The 24479-nt window shown below is 39.2% G+C and overlaps 1 protein-coding gene across 5 annotated transcripts; it reads right to left on the bottom strand.

Annotated features, from left to right (window-relative positions):
- Window positions 1-299: 299 nt before the first annotated feature.
- PUS7 (pseudouridine synthase 7) lies at window positions 300-22112 on the bottom strand. Of its 5 annotated transcripts, XM_057364511.1 has the most exons (18): window positions 22029-22103; window positions 20720-20968; window positions 19248-19307; window positions 18216-18591; window positions 16225-16321; window positions 16006-16107; window positions 15185-15329; window positions 10897-11008; window positions 9523-9600; window positions 7770-7898; window positions 7429-7554; window positions 7067-7128; window positions 6552-6712; window positions 5565-5691; window positions 4757-4858; window positions 2880-3009; window positions 1711-1802; window positions 300-1024 (listed from the first exon to the last, which is right to left on the bottom strand). In XM_057364511.1, exons 4-18 carry the CDS (start codon window positions 18560-18562, stop codon window positions 888-890), a joined length of 1947 nt encoding a protein of 648 aa, XP_057220494.1. In that variant the 5' UTR covers window positions 18563-18591; window positions 19248-19307; window positions 20720-20968; window positions 22029-22103; the 3' UTR covers window positions 300-887. The 5 variants fall into 5 exon arrangements, with proteins under 5 accessions (XP_057220494.1, XP_057220493.1, XP_057220497.1 ...); XM_057364510.1 differs by lacking the exon at window positions 20720-20968 and having other exon boundaries at window positions 22029-22112; XM_057364514.1 differs by lacking the exon at window positions 20720-20968 and having other exon boundaries at window positions 5565-5656; window positions 6625-6712; window positions 22029-22112.
- Between the last annotated feature and the right edge of the window lie 2367 nt (window positions 22113-24479).

Genomic DNA, 24479 nt, shown 5'->3' with positions numbered 1-24479 from the left:
CCACCCTGCTCCGAGGGACACGGCCCGGCCAGAGAGAGCGACGGTTCGGGCAGAGAGAGCCTTGGCCCGCCGGCTCGGGATCTGTCCCGCCCCTCCTCCCACGGACACGGCCTTTGCCGAGGCACCTCACGGCCTGCCTGGCCTCTCCACACGCAGCCCCGCTGGCGCTATTTTTGCAACATATTTTTACATTTGGCTGAAAATGCCGTGGTTTTTTGAACAGCTCCAYAGTAATTGTTTTCCGGAACCGGAAGCCCGGCTTATTCCCCGCCACCAATGCGCAGGGGACAAACGCAAAGAAAGCACTTATTGATACAGCCCCAGAGGTTCAGCTTAATTTATTTTCAGTACCTGTTCTTTGGTACAGGATATAGGTGGAATATACAAGTATGTTCTCACTGAAAAGTCGAACAATTTAAAAGAGCTGTACAGCTTTACAGCATACAAAAGCCTTGCTACTGCATCAGTCAAATGCTACCAGCAAAACTCATCAGTATCTTGATTTTGCTGTAATTCATCTTTCTCCGTGTAATTCATTGTATTTGAGGAGACTTCAAGATATGCTGGACTCATGAAAACATTCAGTGCTTGCACAAAGAAAGCAAGCTAAACATTCTTCCAGGTCTGATGCCATTGTAAGCGCAGTTCTAAAGATGAACCCATGTTCCAGCTCAAGCAACCTACTCRTTCAGTAAAAAGCACCAGTCATTAATATCTATATTATATTACAGCCACCATCTTGCAAATGACTACTTAAGTTAAATGCTAGCACTAAAAATACTTAAAAAAATACAAATCTCTTACTGTGACTCTTTAAAGATTTGTACAGAACATGTAAATAAGAAAACAGTTTCGTTTGTTAAAATTTAAGTCCTTTTGCAGTTCATTCAGCGCAACCAAGTAGTATTCAGTTGTGTCTGATTTTTTATGCTTGTGTCCATTTTCAAAACTTCTCGAATYGCCATGGTAGCATAAGTGGATGGGGGAAGGGAGAACTCCATCTTTAGTGCCCTGAATTTACCATCTATCAAAAGGTGTAAGASACAAAAAGCAAGAACAAGTGGTTAAGGGCATATGTAATGCTTATTCTGAATACCATCAAAGGGATAAACAGCTTCTACAAACCCCTTCCCCAGCCCATAAACCAAAAGAACCACCACCATTACACTCCTGTTTATAATCCACAGTGRAAAAAATCATGAAACAACTTTTAAACATTTTCTCTCAGCACCAAGTGGTGGTTTGAGAGTTTTCTTCTTTTAAAAGCAAACCTTTGTTCTTTCAGACTGAATTCCTGGCCTGTCTTCACTTTTCTGGAAAGCAGCATCAAAACGCCTTTTGACCAGAGTTATGTATTTGAGTCATCTCCCGTGTTCAGCACCAATAATACCAATAAGCTCAATATACAGACAATCTGTGACTTAATTCTACCTTTGTTAGTTGCAGACTTTTACTGCTAAGCATTTACTTGATTTTACAGATGCCTGTAAGAAAATGCAACAGTCAATACAGATGCTGGAGAAATGGCTTGCCCCTTGAGAAATAAGGCTCCTTATTTAGATACCTCGCTTTGGTGGTCGTTGTTACCATTGCTTAACAGTCTATAGTTAAATGACAGCTCTTCCTTAAAGGAACTTTCAGTATGCCTCAGTTGAAATCAACAGCCAGATCAAACTTTCACTTAGCAAATCAGCAGAAAAATCAACTTACCCGTAGGGAGAACTGGTAATGGTTTTCCTTCCAGTTTATCCAAATCCGTAGTAAATAATGGGATTTTAGGATCATCATATGCAACAACTTCCCTTTATAATATACATAAAATGCATTATTATTATTTTTTATTATTTAGGGTAACATTTTTTTATATATGCACTTATTACAATAGTATYACTTGTTATCATTATTATTCCAATTGGCATTTAAAACTGAAATTGAATTTATTTTATAATAAAAGAGTTATGTGACATTTATGGCAAAATAACAGGTAGAGCTTTATGTAGAAGACTTGCCTTGGCTTTATGAAGATTATTAAAATACAGTTGTAAGTTAGTGAGAAGTTTCTTTGCATAAGTCATCTGTTTTCCCTTGTGGGCTGTCAGAATTTCCAACTATACAAGAATTATAGCTCATTAAATTAAGGGAAGAATGGTGTCRACTCTAAGAGTACCTAGCAGGAGTGAAGCCTTTCAATAAAGTCATCTAAACTTTGAAAGGGCTTAAACACATTCTACTGTTTCTGCCATTCATTTAACAGAAATCCCATATGTAACCATGAGGCTGAAAAAGTAACTGGGAAGTAGGTAAGATTAATATTAATTAGTGCTGCTGTTTCAAGTKTATCAATATTTGTATTTTTGGTCTCCCTCCTAAACTCTATATTTTATTCTATGCATCAGGATCATGTCTTTCTACACATTTGTACAGTTCCCTGTTTAAGTTATTTATTCAGTTGCCATATGAAAACTAAGWTGTATCTCTAACAACAGTGATTTAGTAACTTTAAGTGATACAAGTCTCTGACAAGTAATTGAAAACCAACTTTCTCATAGCAAGACAACAAAAAACCCTTTTTTGAATAGTATCTACCATTGTTTCAACACAAGTAATTATCRATGGAGTGTTCAGGCCAGCCCTTGCAAGGAGTGAACAACTAATTAGATAGATGTCTTGATACTCCTCCACCACAGAACCAGAGAACCAAGGAAGAAATAAGAGTATAGTTCAACTGCATTAAAGACATGAGAGAAGTGCAGAGRTTCCTCCTTACTCATGTTTTGGTCTGTGTGGATGTCCCATGGATCAGTTTCATGTTTTTTTTCCTACTTTAATAAACTCTATTTTATGAATTCAAGCGTAATTGCCTTTATGTTCCCACTCACCAATTGACATTCTGAGGCCGAATGATTATCTTTCTGTATGCTCCAGAAAGTGAGTAATCTCTGATTTTGTGTCTCATGTTGCTGATATCAAGATTGTCAGCTGCCAGCATCTCCTTGTAGGCCTCACCAACTGCAAGAGATGAAAATATTTAATAGGAGAGAGTGTTGTGTGGCCAATTTGAACAGTCTGTTTTAATGGATCATTCTTTCCCCCACATTTAGTAGTTTTTCAGCATATATGGGATAAATGCTACACAAAGTTTAAAATCACTGCAAATCTTATTATCAGTTTGCTTCTACACCCTGATTAGTACAGGCACAGTAACAAGAAATCATCAAATAAAATTTTGGCTGAAAACCAAATTAACAAAATWCTTTATTGACATTTAATTGCCATCTCATATATGCTTTCCAATTTTCTAGACTTCACAGGTGTATGGAAAAAAAATTAAAGGGTCAGACTACCCATTACTCTCTCATTAAAAAGCAGCAGAGAGAAATGAGCTGACAATTTGACAACCAAGTAAAAGAAGAGTTCAATCCAATTCAAGAGTTCAATATTAAGGAAAACGTGCAGGGAACTCATGAGTAACCTCACGTATAAGGACACAGAGAGCAGGTGATAACTAAAGCCAGCTACAAAGAGGGGCTGTAWCAGCACCGTCCAGGCACACAGAGATGGTGTTAGGAAAGCCAAAGCTCAGCTACAGTTGAARGCAGCAACAAACATCAAGACCAACAAGAGTTAAGCTACAACATAAGGAATGAAAGAATACAAGGAAAGCGTTGGCCTGGTGCTAAATGGGGCAGCTGGTCTRGTGGACAGACATAAAGCTGATGGTCTCAGTGCCTCTTTTGCCTTGACCAGCCACGTGCCCCAGACCTCTCTTCTTAGAGGCAAGGTTCAAGGAAGAGAGGGACTACCAGTAGTGGAAGAAGATACAGGCTGAAAGAACTGGCTCACATCATGGTGAAGTTTTTCTCTATCATCTCTGAGAGAYTGTACAGATCTAGGGCTGTCCCAGACAACTGCAGAAAAACACATCTTGCACTCAACTTCAGAAAGAGCAGGGAAGATAATTAGGGAATTACAGACCAGTGAGCCTCACTCTGGTCCTGGGAAAAATAATAGAGCTAATCTTCTCTGGACACACAATGACTGTGGTTTTAACAAAGGGAGAAAAAGGAAGAGAAAAAGCAAAAAACCCACCAACCTTACCATCTTGTGTCATGAAATTGTTACACCTGTGGATGAGGGGAGAGCAGGGACTGTTGTTTGCCTTGCCTTTAGCAAGGCTGTCAACATATTCTAACCTCTAATCTTTGTGTCCAAGGTTAGAACATTTCAGTGGGTGAACTGATTAGTGGGTAGCAGCTGTTTTGCTCACCAGTTCAAAGTATAATAACTGTTTTGACCTGTACCAAGAAGCAGAGTTCCTCAAGGAACTGGGATGCGACCTGTGAAATAATGGAGACGAGCAGGAATCTGTGGGCTAAACCAAGCTGGGATAGCATTCATTACATGGAAGGACATTATTGCCATTCAGAGGGACTGAGCCACACTAGAGGAATGGGCCAAGAGGAACTTCATTAAATTCAYCAAGGACAAAATCCTGTACCTCATTAACTTCTTGCAGTGGTACAGGCTAGGGAGAAACTCTGCTCTGCTCACAGTCATCTAGGATTCCCAATGGGATAGGGACTGAACAGAGGGCCCTAGCAGCAACAAAASGCTGACACTAATGTCTCAGAGATCTGAAGTAATGTATTGCTTTAAAAGTCACCAAGGTTGAGTAGATCCAATCTTCCTTTTAAGGACAATCTTAAAGCAGACTTATGTTTTYAGAGTAAATATGTCAGTTAACAGTCAGACTTACTTTTATGCTTTGGATAAATAACATCAAATCCAGGCAATGGCATCACTACGTCGTGAATAGTGTAGTTATCAACATCTCCTTCTTCAATGTGAACAGCTGTGGCTGCAGTCAGAAAAATRAAGTTACCAGTATGGATGCCTGTGACAGTTAACTTCAACTAAATTTAAAACAAAACCTTTCATTGAAATAAGCTTACTCTGAGAGGGATAACTACTGTGYTGTATCTCCACTTAATAGACATTTCCAAGAAAAAAAAAGTAACAGCCTCCAAGGGTGTCACAGCTACTGGCAGAGTCACAGCCTGGCTTCCAATGACTTAAAACTACATAAAAAAGGACTGCTAGAGAAACAGCCCCCTCACATGCATCAAGCATACAAAAAGGAGAAATACTGTAGAAAATGCCACAGCAAATCCAAGTGARGAAAGTTTTAACTGAGTGGAGCTTCTGAATTACAAGACACTCATGGCATCAAAAACTTCTATGGTTAAAAATTCATAACACCCGTCCACACTTCTTCATAGCTCAACTAGGTTTGAGGTCTTTCTTGAGAATAATCAGTCCTCCATACTCTTTCTTCCCTATCCAGTTATCTGAAAAAACAGGCAAACAAACAGTTCATGGAGGTGTAACACCTAACTTCCAAATCCTTGTAGAATTTGGTTAAAACAGGCCAGYGGATTCAGATACCACTGGGCCAAAACGGATGAAAGAAAAGAAACTTTGTAAGCAGTATCAGACATAGATCTATGTGCCTTGTTTTCCTAGGAGTCTGAATACAGAGCATCACTGGCTCTGTCTGATGTTACCTCCTTTAAGTATGAGATCTCCTGGAACAGCTCTAAGCCCGTATTCTTCTATTCTCTTGCTCACCATATTATTCCACACATAACTCTGGTAGCTATGAATATACATTAAACGATTATTTCTTGGTATCTAGAGGTAAAGAAAAAAAATATTAAACACTAGAAAGATCTACTTTTTGTTTTTTCTCACAATCATAACCCAAAAGGCATATATTTGAAATGTTACATTTTCCAGCAATAAGACATTTTCTTGGTATACAGATTTGATTTCTGTTCATTGTTTGGGAAAAGGGTAAGTGAAGAAATAATGCTTTTACACATTTCGAATCTGCACAAAAAAAGAACTGTGCTTAAATTTACAAAGAAAACCCCACACGCTTTTTTAATTCAACAGCTCAAACGCATAGGTCTATTATAAAACACTGAATTCATACTCAACCTCCTGAAATGTTAAGTWAACTGCAGCTGTGAAAGCTGTGTGTTATTCTAATTATCTTCTTCATAAACAAGAAATTATCCCCCAGCTCCTACAAGGGCCCAGTTTGCTGGTGATGAGGTMTTTTCTCCGAAGACTTGATCTTGATTACAGCACTTGAAAATGACAAGTGAATCCATCACCTCTATACCAGGCTGATTCATTAGCCCAGCAGCAGTTTGTTTTATACTTTTAAAGCAACAGAAAAACACTGAAACYGAGCATTTGCACAATTCTCGGATCCATATTACACACAGTTACTAAGTATAACCATTGCTTCCCACATACCAGGGAGATTGTTGTATAAATTGGAAGGCTCATTATGCATACATTAATTACAGATGTCATCAGTTACTGTGCAGCAATACTTCCAGCAAAATGGCAGGATAAATGTGAAGATTTTTAAACTTAACCTTCTACTCATCAAGCATTTACGAGTCCATTTCAAATTCATCCTGATACCATCAAAAAGAATGTTTATTCAAGTAAATCCCGCCCAGCACTTTTACACTCACTATGCCAAATGCAGAGATTATGTTCTTCATTCCATACTTTAAGAGTCCACGTAGAAGCTGTCCTTCCACGCACCTTTTTACAGGTAGTTTCTTGAGGGCTGCTGCTGGATCTTTAGTCTTTGCCCATTCTTCTCTGCATTTAACTAAATATCCCTTTTCAGCTAGAACAAGGACATAAAATAAAAATATTTTAACTACACACCAAAAAAAGCATCCATCTCACCTTTTGTTAAAACAGTTGAAAAATTAAGTTTCAATCATGGYAATGAGAGATGAACAGAATCACAGAACACTTGAGGCTGGAAGACTTCACATGGAGTTTGAGCAGACTCTGTAAGYACTCAGGTCCCTTTTCAGCCCCACTGCAAGAAACTACACACCAAAGAAAGTGAGGCAGAAAGGGAAAGTCTGAAGATTGCTCCTCCATTGCTAAACTGGCTCAAGTTTTTCCTAAACATACACTTCTTGGAGATGAAGAGGCAGAAACATGTGATGTATCGTTTTTCAGTTCTTACCTCCTGGTCGCGGTTTTAGTATCAAATCCATTACTTCATTCCAATTGTTCTGTAGAATAGCTCTAGGATTCAAACAGGAAAGTATTAAGTACTGACTAAATATCTCTTAAAGGGATTCAGCCAACTTATAAAAAAAAGAAAAGTATTAGTGTTTAGATTCATGGAATATTAAAAGTAGTGAGTGCTATTATGCAAGATAACTGCTGAAACAAGTTCAGAAACAAGATCTTTCTTGAATCTAAAATTAAAACTGGTACATGCAATATGCTAGAAAAATGTTCCCAAAAATACATTAAGTTACATGGTGATAAGAATTTTTTTTTTAAAAAAAAGGTGGGGGGGAGGATGAAAGCAACACATACCTGCCAATTTGGTAAGTAGGAACAGCTGTGGTTCCAAATCTTTGCATTCCATAGTAATTAATGAATCCAATTTCCCTGAGTGAATGCATTGCTTGCTCTATCTGGTCATCAGTTCCTGTTATGTTTCTAGCATTAAAAAAAAAAGTTACAGAGAGATTAAGGATTTATGCTATTTTGTGATGCCATTAAAGCTCAACATCAATATTATATAGCATGCATCCAATTCAACAATCTCCTTCCAATAGRATTTCTTTTTCATAACACAAGTTGCACTGGTATCACTTATCTGTTTAAAGGAAAAAATTTTAAGAGAACCCGCTGAATACGTACTAACATACTACCTGAGAACAACAGTGAAATGATTCCCTTGCAGTTCTCCCAATTTCAGTGGATGGTTCTTGTAACTGAAATTTCCTAATCTGAAGTTCATCARACATTTATTCAAATGAGCAAGTCTTTGTGCAGTGATTCTAAAAAGACAGAGACAACAGTAACCAGCTTAGAAAAGCAGATAAACATAGAAATGCTGGCATTACAAAACAAAAACCAGTAAGTCCAGTTTCCCCARCTTTCTACTGTTGCCTTTTCAAAGTATTTTAATGAAATAGCTTAAAGAAAATAACACATAATTCTTCAGGATACTCATACAAAAGAAAATACATACCATGACATACTGTTAGCACTGTCTTTTCACATCTACGTTAAAACACGCACTCCAAAAAAAGTATGTTGCAATATTGATGTATATGGTAACCCACAAGCTGAACTCTGTGTTGAGTAACTACTCCATGAATACATCCCAGTTAGCACAGTCATAAACACACAGTTAAGTAAAATTAGCTACTGTGTATGCTAAGTGCAGATGAAGGAACATGGAATCCAATCTGTCACTGATACCTGCCATTTTTGCTGSTAGTATTTTTGGAAGCATATCCTGTTCCTTGCATCACCAAGCTGCTCTTGGACACTTCTGCTAAAATTTTACCAGGATAGCAACGTTTATGAACCAGCATGGCCAGCATACTCAGCTCAGAGCAGGCTGGCAACTGGTAATGTCCCTTCTCCTGGGAAGGGGAGTCAGGTGCTATGGCACCACTGAGCAGACACCACACAATAAATATTTAAAGCACTCTGGAGCTCTTGGACACAGCATTGAATATGATGATGTTAAAAAGTCAATGGAACAGCACCTGAGATGGCTGCACCACATGTTTGGTTAATTGTCACCACTTTATAAACCTTGCAGCAACAAGAATCTGGGGCTTCTCACAATTCACAAATCAGTATCTCCTTTCATATGTGCTAATGCATGCATATACAGAACACTGGGAGGAAATATATAAACAATTCAGTAGTGTATGCCCACCTTCTAACAAGGATTTGTTAAAACTTACGGCTTTCAAATCATGAATTCCTCACTCAAGGAGGGTKGTTTTCAAAAAACTGTAAAAAGTAGAGCAAGCAGGATATTGCAGCTAGCTAAAATTATATTGTAATACATAACTGGGAGACACCTGTCATTCTCAGTTATGGATCTAACACTAATTTCAAGTGCCCAGAAACCATATAACAAACTTAGAATATGACAAAATAAGTTTTATTTGCTCTTAGAAGGTGACAGGTAGGAAAAATTCCTTGTCACTTTTTGCCCCTTCTGGCTACTCACAGATGAGCAAAGGCAGTGTTAGCCTTTTCTGGTACTGTTCAGAGAGTTCAGTGAGAAAGAAAATAGGATTCTAGCTGTAGAAAGGGAGAAACAAAAGCCAGGAAGGAAGTGGGAYATAATTTTAATTATGTCATTYTGTTTTTCTSCTGTTGCRTGAGATCCAAACAGCCTAAGAGCAYGTAGGCRATCTGTCCCACTGGCCCAGACAAGYACACGTAACCAGCCTGTGATTCAGAGCCCACTGACTTGCTGAAAATATCAGCAATCACCACAGAATACAAAAGGACTGTGGCATCTTCATTAACACCTGTGCTCCCAGGTCAGGACCTGAATCTGCCATCTGTGTCACTGAGTTTTTTAGGTATTTAGTGAAATAGCCAAGCTACCACAGTGGATGTGCAAATACTCCAGATTGTACTTTTACTCACCTGAGAACTGCAATCTCTTGAACTGTTATAGCCCTTTTATCTTTAGTTCCCATGTAGGAAAATATGTTTGGCTTCACTCTTAAAARCAATAGYAACAGATATTATGTATATTAAAATAGCAACAGATCAAACATAATTTCCAGCATAATTACCTAGAATTTTTAATCTTATAAATTAAAAATAGAAAAATATACCTACATTCCTCACAACTGGGTTACAATTTGACACATGGGTGACATTTTCTTATTTCATCCATAAGTACATAAAACACAAGGAAACTTCTCTGTTTTAATTATATGTTGTCAAATTCACTTTTAACACAACAGTGCTTTTAAAATAAAAAGCTTTGAAGTACTTCTTTATCTATATTCACTCAATGTACAAATGCACAGCCACCAGCAACTTCACTAAAAAAAATTAATGTCCACTTCTTCCTTAAACTTCAAACGTGTCTGTTTGAACAACATGCCTGCACATTATGTGAGAGTATGAGAAGTTAAAGTTTGATCTATTCCTTTCCTTGAGAGGAAAATTTCCTTTCCTTTTCACTTGGTACTTTACAACCTGTGTTAGACAGGGAGTATTTCCAATAATTCCAGGAAAGGGCACCAGGGGGTAGCAGGATTGCCATTACACACAATTTTCACCTAACTATGCTCTTGCCATTCTGTTCTCAAATACAAATACGAAGTAATTCACTTGTTAAAATCGAGATTACATTTTTTTTTAACAAGAAGGGCAAAGAGAAAAAGGAAGGGAGAAGTGKGGAAGTTTCCCTACAAGTAGATCACTGAACTGACCCAATTTTAAAATTGCTCTTCCTCTGCAATTCACTGTGTTCATGTCACGCCTTGGCAAATCTTTTTGTTTCTGCACTTGATGGGGTGAAAGGAACTAAGCCTGTGTTGCCATGGAGAAATTAATACACGGAACAACAGTTTATCAACTGTAACTGCTTAGGAACTGATCAGCATTTTATCACAACAATATCTGACAGGTCCATAACATACTTGCATATATTCACACACTAGGGAAAAAATGGCTTTTAATTCAGATTATGCACATTGAGGCTTTGAGCTGCCAAGCCTTTCTCGGATCAGCCAATGCTAATTGTGGATTTTTTCCACTGAAGTCATAGAGTAGTCTTTTAAATTTCTTAGGCTCATTTTGTTCCATTCTCACCTCCTCACAAAACTTGTAAGTTTCAAATTTGATGTTCTAAAATAATTTTTCATTTTAAACTGTCTACAAATTAGAGAATAGCAATCAGTTGTGTTGCTCTTACATACTTCTGAAGCATAATATTTACAGCAGCATGAAACATGGAGGAGGAGGGCTGCATGCCAGCCAGGACAGCAGAAACAACAGCCTTACCTTAAAAATTTGGATAGGACATTAATGGCATCCATAGTGTCCTTGTTTTCCTTGTACAGTACAAAATGGCAGTAGCTTCCCCTAGATTTTGGCCAAGAGTGTTTTCTTGGATCTTTAAAAGCAAAAAGGTTAAAGTGTCACTTTWAAAAAATTTTATTTTATTTTCCATTGCAGCTACACTTATTTTAAATATGCAAGATTAATCTTGTAATTTCCATCTTCTTTTAAAAAAATGAAAACAAAAGTGTTAATTACTGACAGCAAAAGCTGTAAAGCACATTGAAAAAGATCTCTTCCACTGGTCTGTATACTTCTCTTTAATCAGTTCTGTCACCTAGAAAATCCTGAATGAAATAGTGACAGTTCCTTTGTCATGAAATTATCTGAAAACATACCCTAGTCATTTAATTGCTGTATCACTGGATTAAATTTCTCAGAAATATTACCATTATACTGATTTTTAGCAATAGAAGCTACACTACATTTCTTCTAACTCCTTCTATAATTAATAGTTGAGAACCACTGGAGTCCTGTTTGTGGGAAGATTACCATTATTATTTATAGTACAGACATTCTTTATTTCCRTAGGATTTTTTCTGTGCGTCATACAAAAGGATGAATTGTATTGCTACAAAACCCTAAAAAATCATACTAAAAAAATTGTTTCAAGGTGGTTCKTTTTTTAAATCCAATGGGAGCAAGAAATCTGGTACAAGAGAAACATTAACATATAATCTGTGGCAGGTATTGTGCCATGCTTACAGAAGGCCAAAGGCTGAAATAACTTCAGATCCCACAGACTTTAACTGCTTTAACTGAAAACTGTCAATTCATCAAGCTTTTTTTTGCATGTAAAAACCCTCAGAGACAAAACTTGCCTTTTCCAATAATCCACTGCCAGTGGCATTTTTGGGAAAAGGGACTGATTCTAAACAGGTTTGGCAACTATTTGTGAGCTTCCTTCAATTTTGAGGTTAATCAATTCCTTGTTTTTTAAGAACAAAACTAAGAATTTGTTTTGTTTCTATAAGAAGTCCCTTATCTCTTGCTAGCCACTATGCAGACATTCCTGGTTTTGCAAAGAGTGCAAGCATCCTTCATAACAGCAAAAGCTAACTGAAAAAGCCAGCCTTATTTTAACATACAAACACCAATGCAGTAAGGAAGTTCTTGGGAAATACTGCTCTTTTTTCACATTACTTGTATAAAGTCCAGATATCCCACACAGACAGTAAGYATGTTTAATTTTTGCTTGTTTCTGAGAAGCTGCCATTTATGCATGCATTTCTGCAAAGATCATTTCAGATGCTACATATGCAAAGGTTTAAGTCACTTAGAATTATTGCACCACTTGCCTTGCATGACCAGCTTCTAAGCACAGCCTCCCACCCACAGAGTTTCATAGGGCCTGAACTGGAGACCTCACACTCCTGCTGGTCTCCCCTTCTAAGCCACCACTGCTCTTAAACTCAGTCAATGAGACACTGCATTCAGCTGAAAAGCAAGGTCCTCCACAAGGATCTTGACAATTAGAGGGGAAGAGAGTAAGATACAGCTCAATTCACAAGGAGACTCTTCTCCAGCTGGAACCATTCTTAATATTTTATTAATGCATCTTGCACAYGGTTATTTCAACACACTTCAAGAAGTGAGCCCTGATGTGACCTACATTAAAAGGATTCTGTACACCAGAAGGCTCTTCATGCTTCRGGCATCACAGTCATGGCCTATCCAATGGAGACCACAGCCACAGTCCTGAACCATTCCTCACCCAGTACTTYAAAGCATTCAACTGGGCAGATGGGGCAGTGGGAAAATTTGCAGTCCTTATTGCTGTGTTTCAGAGTCATGTTACATTTTTGACAATAAAATTGTTTTTCCTAGCTCTTTTTCCAAACACTTTGCTGAAACTTGAGGAGTAGAAGCTCTTTTCAAATAGCAGGATGCATGATATGTGCTTTTAAAGTTGTRTAAAGACAGAGAGTAGTGTCTAAAATACAGGCTGAAGGGCAAAGGCTTGGTTAACTGAAATGCTTGGAAAATTTACCATCRTTGTCAACATGTGCTGTCAGAATTGATAGTTCTTATTACTAGCATATTTTCTCTGCACCAAATGAATATTGCACTACAAAAAAGAGGTAGAACAAGCCTCATTCTTGGCTGTTCCAGGGCATTTTAAGCAGTACTTATGCGTAGGGATTTTTCAGAAATTGTTACTAGTTTGGCCAGTCCTGTTGCTATTTAGGAGGTCATAACGGTTGGCATTTCATTTTCGTTAGGATGAAATGTCAACATCTCTTACCTGTTGCTGTTCTGACCTCTGTCCCAATGCAGAGCATAAAGAGTACAAAAGAGTAGCATTTAATTTTAAGACTGTCAAAGGGTTTTTAGAGGTGAACATGCAGGTTTATGGTTATGGGATTGTTTATGCTTCAGGGAGCATCCAACAGCTAGGTGGTGGGTGACAGCAATTTGGACAGTTATGCAATGGAATCGTGCAGAGGCAAACAGTGAACATATGAAAAGCTTCAATCAAAGATGCAACAAAATTTGTGGACGATGATGAAACAACAGTTTACTGACAACTTAGTAAGACAGTATTTTAAGTATTTGAGGGTGAAYTGACTATAGACACAAAGCAGCTTCTGTTTTTAAATTTTAAGAAGTATGTTTGGTAACATCACATGTTACCAACAAAAATAATCAGGTGTCTCAGGTAATAATCCAATATTCTATACTCCTGGAATGTTTCTTGCCTGGGGAGCCCATTCAGGATGAAGACATGTTTGTGGCTGTACAAACCAGAAAGATAAATATAATCCTGACTAAAAAGAACTTCAATCTTACATCCCTAAGCATTTGCACACACTCTCAGTAACTGACACACCTCCACCAACATGCACAGGTGCCTGCAGCATCACAGCTGGGGAATCCAAGTTTAAATAGATGACACTTCTCTACATTAAAAGATGGTGCTCCACATAATGTTTTAATCCTAGAGACATGCTATTAAATTATTTTCAGCATATTTCAAATACTTGAATTCTTTTATATAGTATCTCTTATATCAGCTTAACAACATCCACTTGACTGTAACAATGGTTAAATAACGGAAGGAGAAGAAGGAAGAGGTGGAGGAAAAACCATTACAAATCAACAGAGAACAAAACTGGCTGAGGAGAATTTTGTGCTGGTAAGTATACATACTCCATGCATAAAGCATGCAAACATACACATTTTCTAAACATGATTAAATAAGACACAAACACATTATAATTGGAACCAATAAAAATACAACATTCCCATATTTGCTTATAAAAACCCTTAAAYAAACTAAGTTACCTGGGAAATTATTTCCCATTTTAAATTACTCTATCTCCTTATCCCTTCTCCATCTCCTTCGTCTTTAAAATTAAAGGGTTAGGTTTACAGACCATCATTTGTAGTAGGTTGAAATGACAGAGGAATGCAACCAATTTAAACCAAACCTTAATTTCCTTTGTTAAATGTGCACCATTCTACATGTAGATAATCCTCTAAACTTACAGTCGCAACAAATTTGTAATAACATTAAAAGATGCAAAACTCATCAATTTATTCCCAGTATCCAAAACAGTATATTGCAAGATTAAGGTGGGTAACACCAGCTTTTTGAAAATCCTTCATTAATTCAACTATTCCAAAGGAGTAACTGTAATCTATAATGAATAGAGGTAATTTTCTGCAAATATAATTWGCCTTGGAAGCAGAAGTAACAATCACGCTAAATAAACTAAGTTTATATGAAACTATAAATTYGACAAAACAAATAGATGCTTGTCTCCATTCAAGTAAATGAGAATTTGGTCCCAAGAAGTCAAGATTACAATCAAGATAACACCAACTATCAATGTAATGTACACATTCCTACTACAACCTCTTAACTCCCACAATGCACACTTACACACCCAGTTAAGATCATGAAAGCTAAATTCAAAAAAATACAGAAAATAAAGCCTCTGTTTTGCTTATTCCCAGTGAAGTAGAAGATTATATTCTAACATGTCTGTACTGGATTCCACTGGATTTGGAAAGAAAAGCAAGTAGAAATTTAAAACATTTCTTTAAATATTTCTTAAAACATTTTCTTTCCTAATAGTTTTAGATGCACAGCATCAGCTGCAATGAGGAAAATGTGAAGCCTGACTGCATTAAGAAGCACACTCACTTGAAGTACTTACTAACAATTCTTACTGTGGGGATAATTTTAGCATTTACTTTACCCATCTGCTGTGATACTGAAACTCACTTGCCAATGCTTTTTTCCCAGCAGCATGATAAGCAATGATGTATTTCTTTCCATCTCGATCTTCTGTTTTAGTCTCCAGTCCTGGAAACAAGGACTTCACAGCCTGATGGATGACGGTTCTTTTTTCTTTGGTGTCTTCAATTACCTGTGTTAATATGCATACATGCAGAAACCAAATAAATTAATACAAAAGGAAGGGTGCTTTAAAGGGAAAAAAATTAGCTATATAAGATTATTTAATGTGTGAATGCTTATTTGAAACTACTAGACTTATTCCTACTCATCTGTGTTTTCCAAATATAGCTCAACAGTTATTCTTCAAATACGTGGAATATTTGAATATTTAAAAAATCAAGGTTTTAATTTAATTTTGTACCTTCTTATCTTTCCTGTTACAGAAGACCTATGTCCATAACTATGCTCTTTGCTATTAAATTATCTTATTTTCCATTAAATCACTAGACACTGACTGTGAAAGCAGTGTTTCATCAGGATAGATGTTTTATGTAAATCTTATTCTTTAAAACAATACTAGACAGAAAACCAAAATACTGCAAGATAATTTTAACACCACAGGAATTAAAACTTATACTTAAGTTCCTGTGTACAGTCCCACCAAAATCAAAATGACAACTCACACATGCATCAATTTGAGTAAATTAAACCCTAAATTGGAAACAATTTGGTGTTACCTGTCACATATCATTCAAACTTCTCTTACACCCTACATGCATTAGAAAGCATGTACCTTTCACTCCCTCTCTCCCTCCCTCATCCTCCTTCTGCCCCCGTCTCAAACTTCATATAATTTATCATTTTACCTCTATGGCAACACTAGTTTCCTTATTCTTAAAAAGCTGAAGCTCCTCTAAACGTTGCTTGTCTTCATCTGACAAAACTGTAAATGTTTCTTCTGATGGGTCCTAAAACATTTGGAGGGAAAAAACAAACATCCGATAAACCTCATGAAGCAACTTCCAGTCTTTTAATGTTCTAGCTTAAGGAGCATTAAAAARTATAACCAATTACCGAATCTTTACCTCAAAATTTACCTCATCATCCACAGGAACAGAAAAGTCATCTAAATGGCTCACACGTCCATCTTTGCCTATTTCATGGACAACGAAGTCTGAGTATCTGACAGAAAGAAACAGGCATTACATTTGTAATAAAAATCCCACATCACATTAAGTCCYTTCCTAAAAAGCTGTTTGTTAGCAGAATTCAGTGAAGAATTCCAAACTCAAATCATTAAATTCAAAACAAACTTAGCCATGAGAAAGCTGTACCTATTCCCATCTCCCAGAATGATACCACAAGAACATACATCTAAACAGACTACAGCAGACTTCTCAGCAGATCACCAAACACCTGCTGTAGTTATTCTGAGTMATTTTCTCAGTAGCTTGAAGAGATCCGTAATGGTTATCCTCAATACCAGTCATTACTGGCAATTAAGACTCTACCGCATTGCCACAATGTGCAATGCATTAACAACTGCATAAACTGTCATTTCAAATAACCTACAAAATAAAGTGCATTTTAGCCTCTCTACAGAAGGCAGGAAAAATTCAGGTTTGTTCCTATATTCAGTTACAGAGAGCAACGTTCAAATAAAGTTACTTTGCATGCTCTATGACAGCAAGAAAGAATTTTACTGTGACATTTTCAACCCAGTCATTCATGCCTAATAATAAAAACAGCCTAACTATAAACAGAGCACAGTCAGTTTGTGTTGCAATTGCTAAATTATTTTTAAGTAGCATTTGCTAGCAAGGTGGAAAAAAACCCCAAATATTCATATTCTATCAATGCTGAAAGATGAATAAAAGTTCACCATGGGAAGCTTTCTATTGTACCTCCACCAAACCCCCTTTTGCCATCCCTCTGTGCAGACATACATCATATTGGTAGAATTCCCTCCTGAGGAGTGCTATGCATCCTCTCTTGTATTATCTGTAGCTGTCTAGACATGCTAGTGACAGCACCATAAAATGCCAAGAATTAATTAATAATAGGTGTTAAAAACTAGAATCAAAAAAAAACACCACAAGCCCACGAATTTTCCACCACATGGCTACCTTTGGCCAACCAAAATTGGCAGATTTCCCAGAAGGTTCAGCACAGACTACGTTTCCCAGAGAAGGATTACACTAGCTGCTTAATGCTCCACATAAAGATTAAATACATACATAATATGTATATATAATTTTATTATGTAAAATTATCTATGTATGAAGTCAGTATTTAAAAATAGGGATTTTTCAGTGTGTAAAAAAAAGCAACCTTAACTGCTTTGCTGAATCAGGGAAACAATGATTCTCACTTCAGCGAGCTTCTGTATTTGCATTGTTTTATTCAAAGATATTATTTAATTTAAAAAACTGAGAAATTTCATTTTAAAAGCTCCTAAACCCCAAACATCTTATTAAATATATGATGTATATGTAGTAAATTCCACACCCTGAATTWTAAAACCCGCTTCTATGTTTTGTAAATGACATAACTGATCAGACAATCATTTAAAGCCTAACGGACCACCTGACAATATACTACTTTACAGACATTAGCACAAAAAGGTCACAGCAAAGCAAAGAACCAAAGAAGGATGGTTTTGATGCCATTCTCCAGTGCATCTTGTAGCAGCACTGAAGAGTAGTACAAAAGGTGGGTGACTTTTGTAACAGCAAAAGTCAGTGTAATCATGTATCTCTACGCATACACAGTTTCCTTCTTCAGAGCTCTACTTGACAGGAAAATAAATTTAAAAAAACAACACAAAACAAAAACAAAACAAAACACAAAAAAAAAACCAAAAAAAAACCCAAAAAAAAAACCCACCCTCAAACAACCCACAATCTAGAAAATCTCAATTAAACCTTTCTTCAGTCTCAGCAGTAAAAAAGAGTAATGAACCTCTCTAGTAGCCACAAATAATCCAGTTACAATCTGTGAGTCCAAAGGGAGGGAAATGGAGAACTACAGCTGCGGTACACAAGGAATTAACATATGTAACAAGGCAAAGAATTACCTCTCTTTCAGGATTCCTGAAAACCCTTTATGACAGCTAACAAATTTTGTTATGCCAACATCGCTTTCTGTCAGTCCATGCTTCATCATGTCTGCAAAGCTCTCTGGATCTCCATCTTCATCACTGTCCTCTAGTTCTTCTTCCTGCTCCTCACTTTCCTCATTGGGGATTGTTTCATTTTTCGTGTCCTCAGGTTGTTCTGTTACAGTCCCAATACTCTGCTCAGAGTCATTCGCTGCCTTAGACTTCTCCAAGATCTTCTGTCTTTTAATTTCATCTGCATTGGCTACATCATCCTCAGAGCGAGGACGTTTCAAGGATACACTATTCATTTCTACAGCTTCCATGTTTAAGGCACAGTGTTGGATAGGAAGCCCTGAGAAAGAAGAAGAAAGGCTTATTTTCTGCCTGCTAAGAGCAATATCAATACATAGCGACTTCACTCCAAGGACTCTGCACCCTGCAATTTTTCAGAAAAACCGTCTAACTTCCTGCATTTCAGTCAAACACCAAGTAAACATTTTGAACAGCTAGAAACAATATGTACTTAGGAAGAGAGAAGAACACATTATGAGTACTTAATACCCACACAGGGCAGCATGCATGCTGGGCTACAGCAGATCAGGATTGAGTACAACAGTGATTATCTATCACCACCATCACCCTTACCCACCCTTACCACGGCTGCCTCAGGCCTGTGCATACAYAGGTTCTGCTCTCAACAGCAATTTAGTACCTAAGAAACTTTATATTTCCAAGCCTTCTCTTAAACATGACTATTCTCAATTATTCCCTTATCTATCAAGAGTCCATCTTGCAAACACTGAGAGAGAATGGTTCAGTTCCCAAACCTGAAATCCCATGTCTTCCTTTTCTATGTTCTACCAATGTGCACAGTACCACAAAGAACTCATGGTGGCAGAAAATCAGCCCAAAAGATAAGAGGGATGAAATACCAAAATCATTGAATCAGTGGGACAAAAAAAACAAGCAGGATATAAAATGATCTCTGAGAAGAACATGATTACTCACCCTGGTGGAACAGGGCACAGAGCTGCCACCTTTGTGTCAGTAGAACCACTGCCTTCAGATCTGAAAAGAAAGGAAAACTAACTCTTCAAGAAAGTTTTATGACAAGAAGAAATTATGATGAAAACATGTATGAATACAATCATTAGAGAAAACAGCTGCTCCTGACCCAGGTATCAGCAGTTGCATAGGAGCAGACACAACTCCTCAGATAGACACATTAATAATTACAATTGCAAAGATATTAACACCCTAGTGACACAACACRCTACTGCCATTTAGCAAGCTACAGGAGACAACTTTGTTTTTATTTCTATGTTTATAAAAGGAAAYTGGAGTCCCCATAATTAGGCATGGACAGAACCTTTCTTCCAGTATCACCCAAACGGCACATGAGTGTATTGGGGATAAAGCAGAGGTTCTGCTGCATGGGAGAAGRCCACAAACCGTCCTGTGTGAGCCATGGCCAGGTCCAGCTGACTCCATAAACCACTGCCTGCCATCCTCCAACTCATTGATGAGCTCATGGTGCCTCTGCTCCCATTTACTTGATAAAGGGAGAAGCTGCCAGTGGCAGCAAATGCAAAAGAAAGTGCAGGAGGAGACATGTGACAGAGCGCTAAAAAAGAAGCATGGAGAAAGGAGCAACTGTTGGGGACACAGCTGAAGATGCACTCTTGGAAGAAGACTCTCCACACTGAAGAAGGGACAGCCCTGAACAGACTGTGGCCTGTGGAGATGCCCATGCTGGGACAGGGACACCATCGAGGGCCCCATGGGAGCAGAAAAAACGAGCAGCAGAAAGAAACCTCCATGTACCAACCCCAACTTCCTACACTACCACTGCCTTGTCCAAKGGACAGAGCATAACCTGAGGGGCCAAGGAAAGAAGGGGAGGAAAGGAGTTTCGCCCAAGACTGTCTTTAAGTAGTGGTCTTCTTTGTATATCATTAGGCAARTGATAATTAAAAGTTAACCAATAATAAAGTGAATTTCTAATGTCAAGTCAGTTTTGTCCACAATAGACAATTTTCTAAATTAATAGGATTCAGCTGTTACTGAGAAATTAATYGAGGCACAGAGCAATAGTTTAGAGCTACACACATCACCCTGCATTATTTCTCCAGCCACTAAACAGCATAATCTATCCAATTTTAAAGGGCATGTTTTTAAATTAAGTCCCACTACTAACATGCTAATCAGTAAGTACTGGGCTGGTAACTAATTGTTACCAGCTAGCTACTGCTGATTTCATGGCCTGGACTTCCCACTGAAGAGATCACAAACTTAGAGTAGAGGCAGAAACAACTGTTTGAGAAACACCTGAAATGTTTCGCCCTAATGAAGAACTGAAAATGGATGCTACAAGAATGAATAAAAGGGAAATAAGGATTTATAAAAGTAAGTGTATGTATGGCCTGAACAGTGACAAAACACACACAGAAGAAAGCAGAACAATTAGCAAAACAATGTACCTTCAAGTTGAAAGCACCAATTTTAGTCTGTCTTCAAATAAAAGTTCATAAAATCCTTCTTTCAAAAGGAACAAAAAATAAAAATCACAGCCAAGTGAAGCAATTCACCATTGTTTCCAGATACTCGTCCCATGTACCAAAATTACAGAGGCTGGGTTATAAAGCACTGTAGTGGAAAAGGCTTTTAGATGGCTTGTATCCTCATGGCGAACAAAACATCACTCGGCACAGTGAAATCCTCTGAGATACCTGCCAAAGGCGGTAACAAGAGAAATCTCATGCTTCTTAAATAAAACTAATACCTAGTTATTGAATTATACAAACTGTTAGAAGAATTCCATGTTGGGCACAAATTCCAAAGCTGACATACACAGACTATTTGGACAGCAGAAGAGTGACTCACATACTACAAGTACTATCCTGTGCCCAACGACAGCCATCGTCTGGGATAATTTCTGCAGGATAATTGCTTGAAGGAGCACGTTCAAGTGAGCGGGGCACACACTGCCTCACTTGTGCAGATTGCTAGTGAGAGCTGCCTATTATTKTTTTGACAGCTCCTCAACTGTCTCGGCCTTTTTCCTAACAGGTGTTTCCATAAAAGCCAGAATCTGCCTAAACATCAACTCCGCAGCAATTYCAATGTTTTAACAGAGACTGAGTTTACTATTACAAATAAAAGACTTGATTCTCCGCAACAAGAAAGGCCGAGCTACTACTCCTGGCGCGAAGCCTGTCAGGCAGGCACGGCGGGCGCTGCGGGCTGCAGGGCACCAAGGAACAGAGCCGGAGCACGGCAGCGCTGAGTACGAAGGCGGTTTCTCATGAAATCAGACACGTGGGATTAAAAGGCGACCGAGATGAGGGCGATGATGCAGCAGCAGCGCCCCGAGGCCAACCCTTGCGGCGGGGGCAGCGCGGAGGGCGCGGGCGGGGAAGGCAGCGGAGCTCGGAGCCCACGGGCCGGGCCGGGCCGCCGCCACAGCGCTCCGGGAGCCGGGCCGGGCCCGAAGAGCCGCTGCCAGCGCCGGGGCTGCCGGGGAGGGCGGGAGGACGCGCCGGGGCACGGGGGAGGCGGGAGGAAAGGCTCTGCCGCGGGGGTCCCGGCAACACGCGGTGCCCGCCGGGGAGCGGCAGCGGAAAGCCCGGCGCTAGCAGGGGCAAAGTTGTCCCGAGGCGGAGCCCCCTCGGCCCCGCACCCGGGCGGAGAGCGGRGAAGCGGCCCCGCCGGGAAGCCCTGCGCGGCTGCCGGGGGAGGGCGCGGCTTCGSCCGCCGCTAGGCAGGAGTCGCCGAGGGGGAGCCACTTACCCGCACGCCGGCACGGGAGGACGGGCCGGGCGTCAGCGCGGCGGGGCGGGAGGCGGAGGCGGCGGCGGGAAGGAGCCCGGCCCAGCCCCGCTGAGCGGAGGCGGCTCCAGGCTGTGCCCGCCCCCGGCCGGCCCCGCCGCCGCGCTGACGCCGGACCGGGGTGCGGAGTCGCGGGCAGGAGGTGGAACCTGTCGAGGGGCTGCTCCTGCCCGCGATTCCGTCACCGCCGGCCTGCTGAGGCTTCCTGGGAAGCGTGTGGGGTGGGCAGGCAATGATTTACAGAAGAACTGCAACTGCGCAGGAAAAAAGTTTAATTTCCAAAAGGCGGCTATAGTCAAAGAAGGGAATCTTGTACACGAGATGGTGGCTGGCCTTCCTGAGCTTCCCCKGCATCTGAAACACATTGCGCTAATTGAACGTTAGTCCCAGCACAAGGGAATGTTCGAGTACCATTTCAAAACCTACACTCTACCTGTGCAAATCACTTTTAAAATTAAAAACCAGGCCAGATCTGTGCTAKGAGTCTTTTCTGACATAATCAGAATGTCATCTTCTACCCTCTTTTCTATTTTAAGCACTGGTGAAAGGAAGGTATTTTCATTAACTTCAACACGTAGATTTGTCCTTATTTTGAAGACCCTTTGTGTCACGTCCTAATCCCAGCCTGCCTCAGACTTCCTCTTTGCCAGGCTATTAATACCAGTATTTAGTGTCTTGTACTTCTCATTCTCTAGCTGTATTGTATTCCCAGTGCTCCTGTGTGATGAGAGTTACAATTGGAATATRCATATAGGGAACTTATTTTCTCATCTCCTATACTTACCTTCTCCCTTGRAGTAGAATGAGAAAGCAACACAATGGAGTGCTTTGCTCTGGATTTAAAAGATCCCAGGTATTCATGCATTGGTCTGTGAGTAGCTTATGAAAGACCCCAGTAGGGAAAAAAGGAAGGAGCAAAGATACYGCTCTCCTTAGTTCTGAGCAGAGATGGGTCCACAGAGATTTATTTTATAAAGCACTAGGGGATCAAAACTTWGTCTTTTCCACCGAGCTGTCTGCCCTTCACATTTGGAATTTAATTAACCTACTAGATACCAGTAGGGATATCAGGAATGGGTTTAGTGCACTTCTGAGGAGAGGTCAACAATGGATTGGAAACAGCAATGAGTGTTAGTGTTCAAGGAGGCTGATTATGGTACTTCTGATGGCTGTGGCGTCATGGAGGAAGGCAGAGCTAGGACTAGCACCCAGCTCCAGGCTGTCTGAGTGCTAGGGGCAACACAAAAAGAGCTATGTGTTATTTGAACATTGCTGTCATTTGGCCAATGACTATGTTGAAAAGTTGTTTCTTCACCTCTCCCAGACAAAAACGTCTACCTGAAAATATCTGGCTGGGGGAAACTTTCAGCAAGACTTCTACCATGCATTGGTCCAACTTTTTTTGTCATGTRTCTTACTGCTTCTTCTGTCTTGTGCAGGAGAGCTTCCCTAAAATATTAATYTTCCCTCCTCCAAATTCTTACATTAAGTACCTTCTTGTCTACAAAGTCCTTGCCAGTAATTAAGTAGCTTGTATGTTACAACTGTGCTTGGTATGATAATTACCCTTCTCTTAGTTCTCCCTGTTGACTATGTSTTCATCTATCATCCATCCCCATTAGCTCAGATAGAATTTGGAGTGGTGTGAAGTACCTCRTACTCTAAAGAACCAGCATTTTGAAGGACCTGCAGGTGCTGCCACAAGGTAAATAGCTTAGTAAGATCATTCTTACGTATTTCCCGAGTTGTCTAATATATTCTGCAAAGTTTATTACTCCTTTCTTAATACAACTAAGCATTCTCTGACATGTTAAAGAACTTATGCCTATGTCAGAGAATATACAAACAAAATCCTTGAGACCACCCTTGCTGTGCTTCAGGGGCTGGAAGGACAGAAACGCTAGTTCTGTTTCTGAAATAAAACTGACCCACTCTGGCAAGCMGAGATCATCACTACTTGGAAGATGGCTTGCTCAATCACTTGATGTTACGATCTACCCTTAACATGGTTTCCAAGTGTGAGCTGCCAAAGGGCTCACAGCCGTCACCACTTTCTCTTTCCATTGGTCAAGTGCTCCTTTTACATATAGTAAAAGTAAAATAGCAAAATATGAAAAGTACCTCATAGTAAAATAGGAAAACAAAATAATAATATGGCTGCAACTTGAGCTTGATCTTTTTTGCCCTCTGGTTGGCTTAAAAATTAAAAAGCCCTCTATTTTAAATGATCTAATATATCCATTGGGTGGTATCATTAAAATATTATTTTAATCTCTATTACAATGTGAGTCAGTACATTCCCATAGAAACTTTGTTTAATGTAAGCTAAAGGATGTTTGTTTTGTGGGGAAAAAAAATATGACCAACCAGTTATGGTCTGTAAAAAGTTTGTAAAAGTTTCTTACTCTCAGG

The sequence above is a fragment of the Malurus melanocephalus genome, unplaced genomic scaffold, assembly GCF_030028575.1.
Source record: "Malurus melanocephalus ecotype Western Australia unplaced genomic scaffold, MMel_1.1 scaffold_39, whole genome shotgun sequence".
NCBI lineage: Eukaryota > Metazoa > Chordata > Aves > Passeriformes > Maluridae > Malurus > Malurus melanocephalus.
Note: the sequence above shows the minus strand (reverse complement) of the source record. Positions and strands in the feature narration are given on the sequence as shown.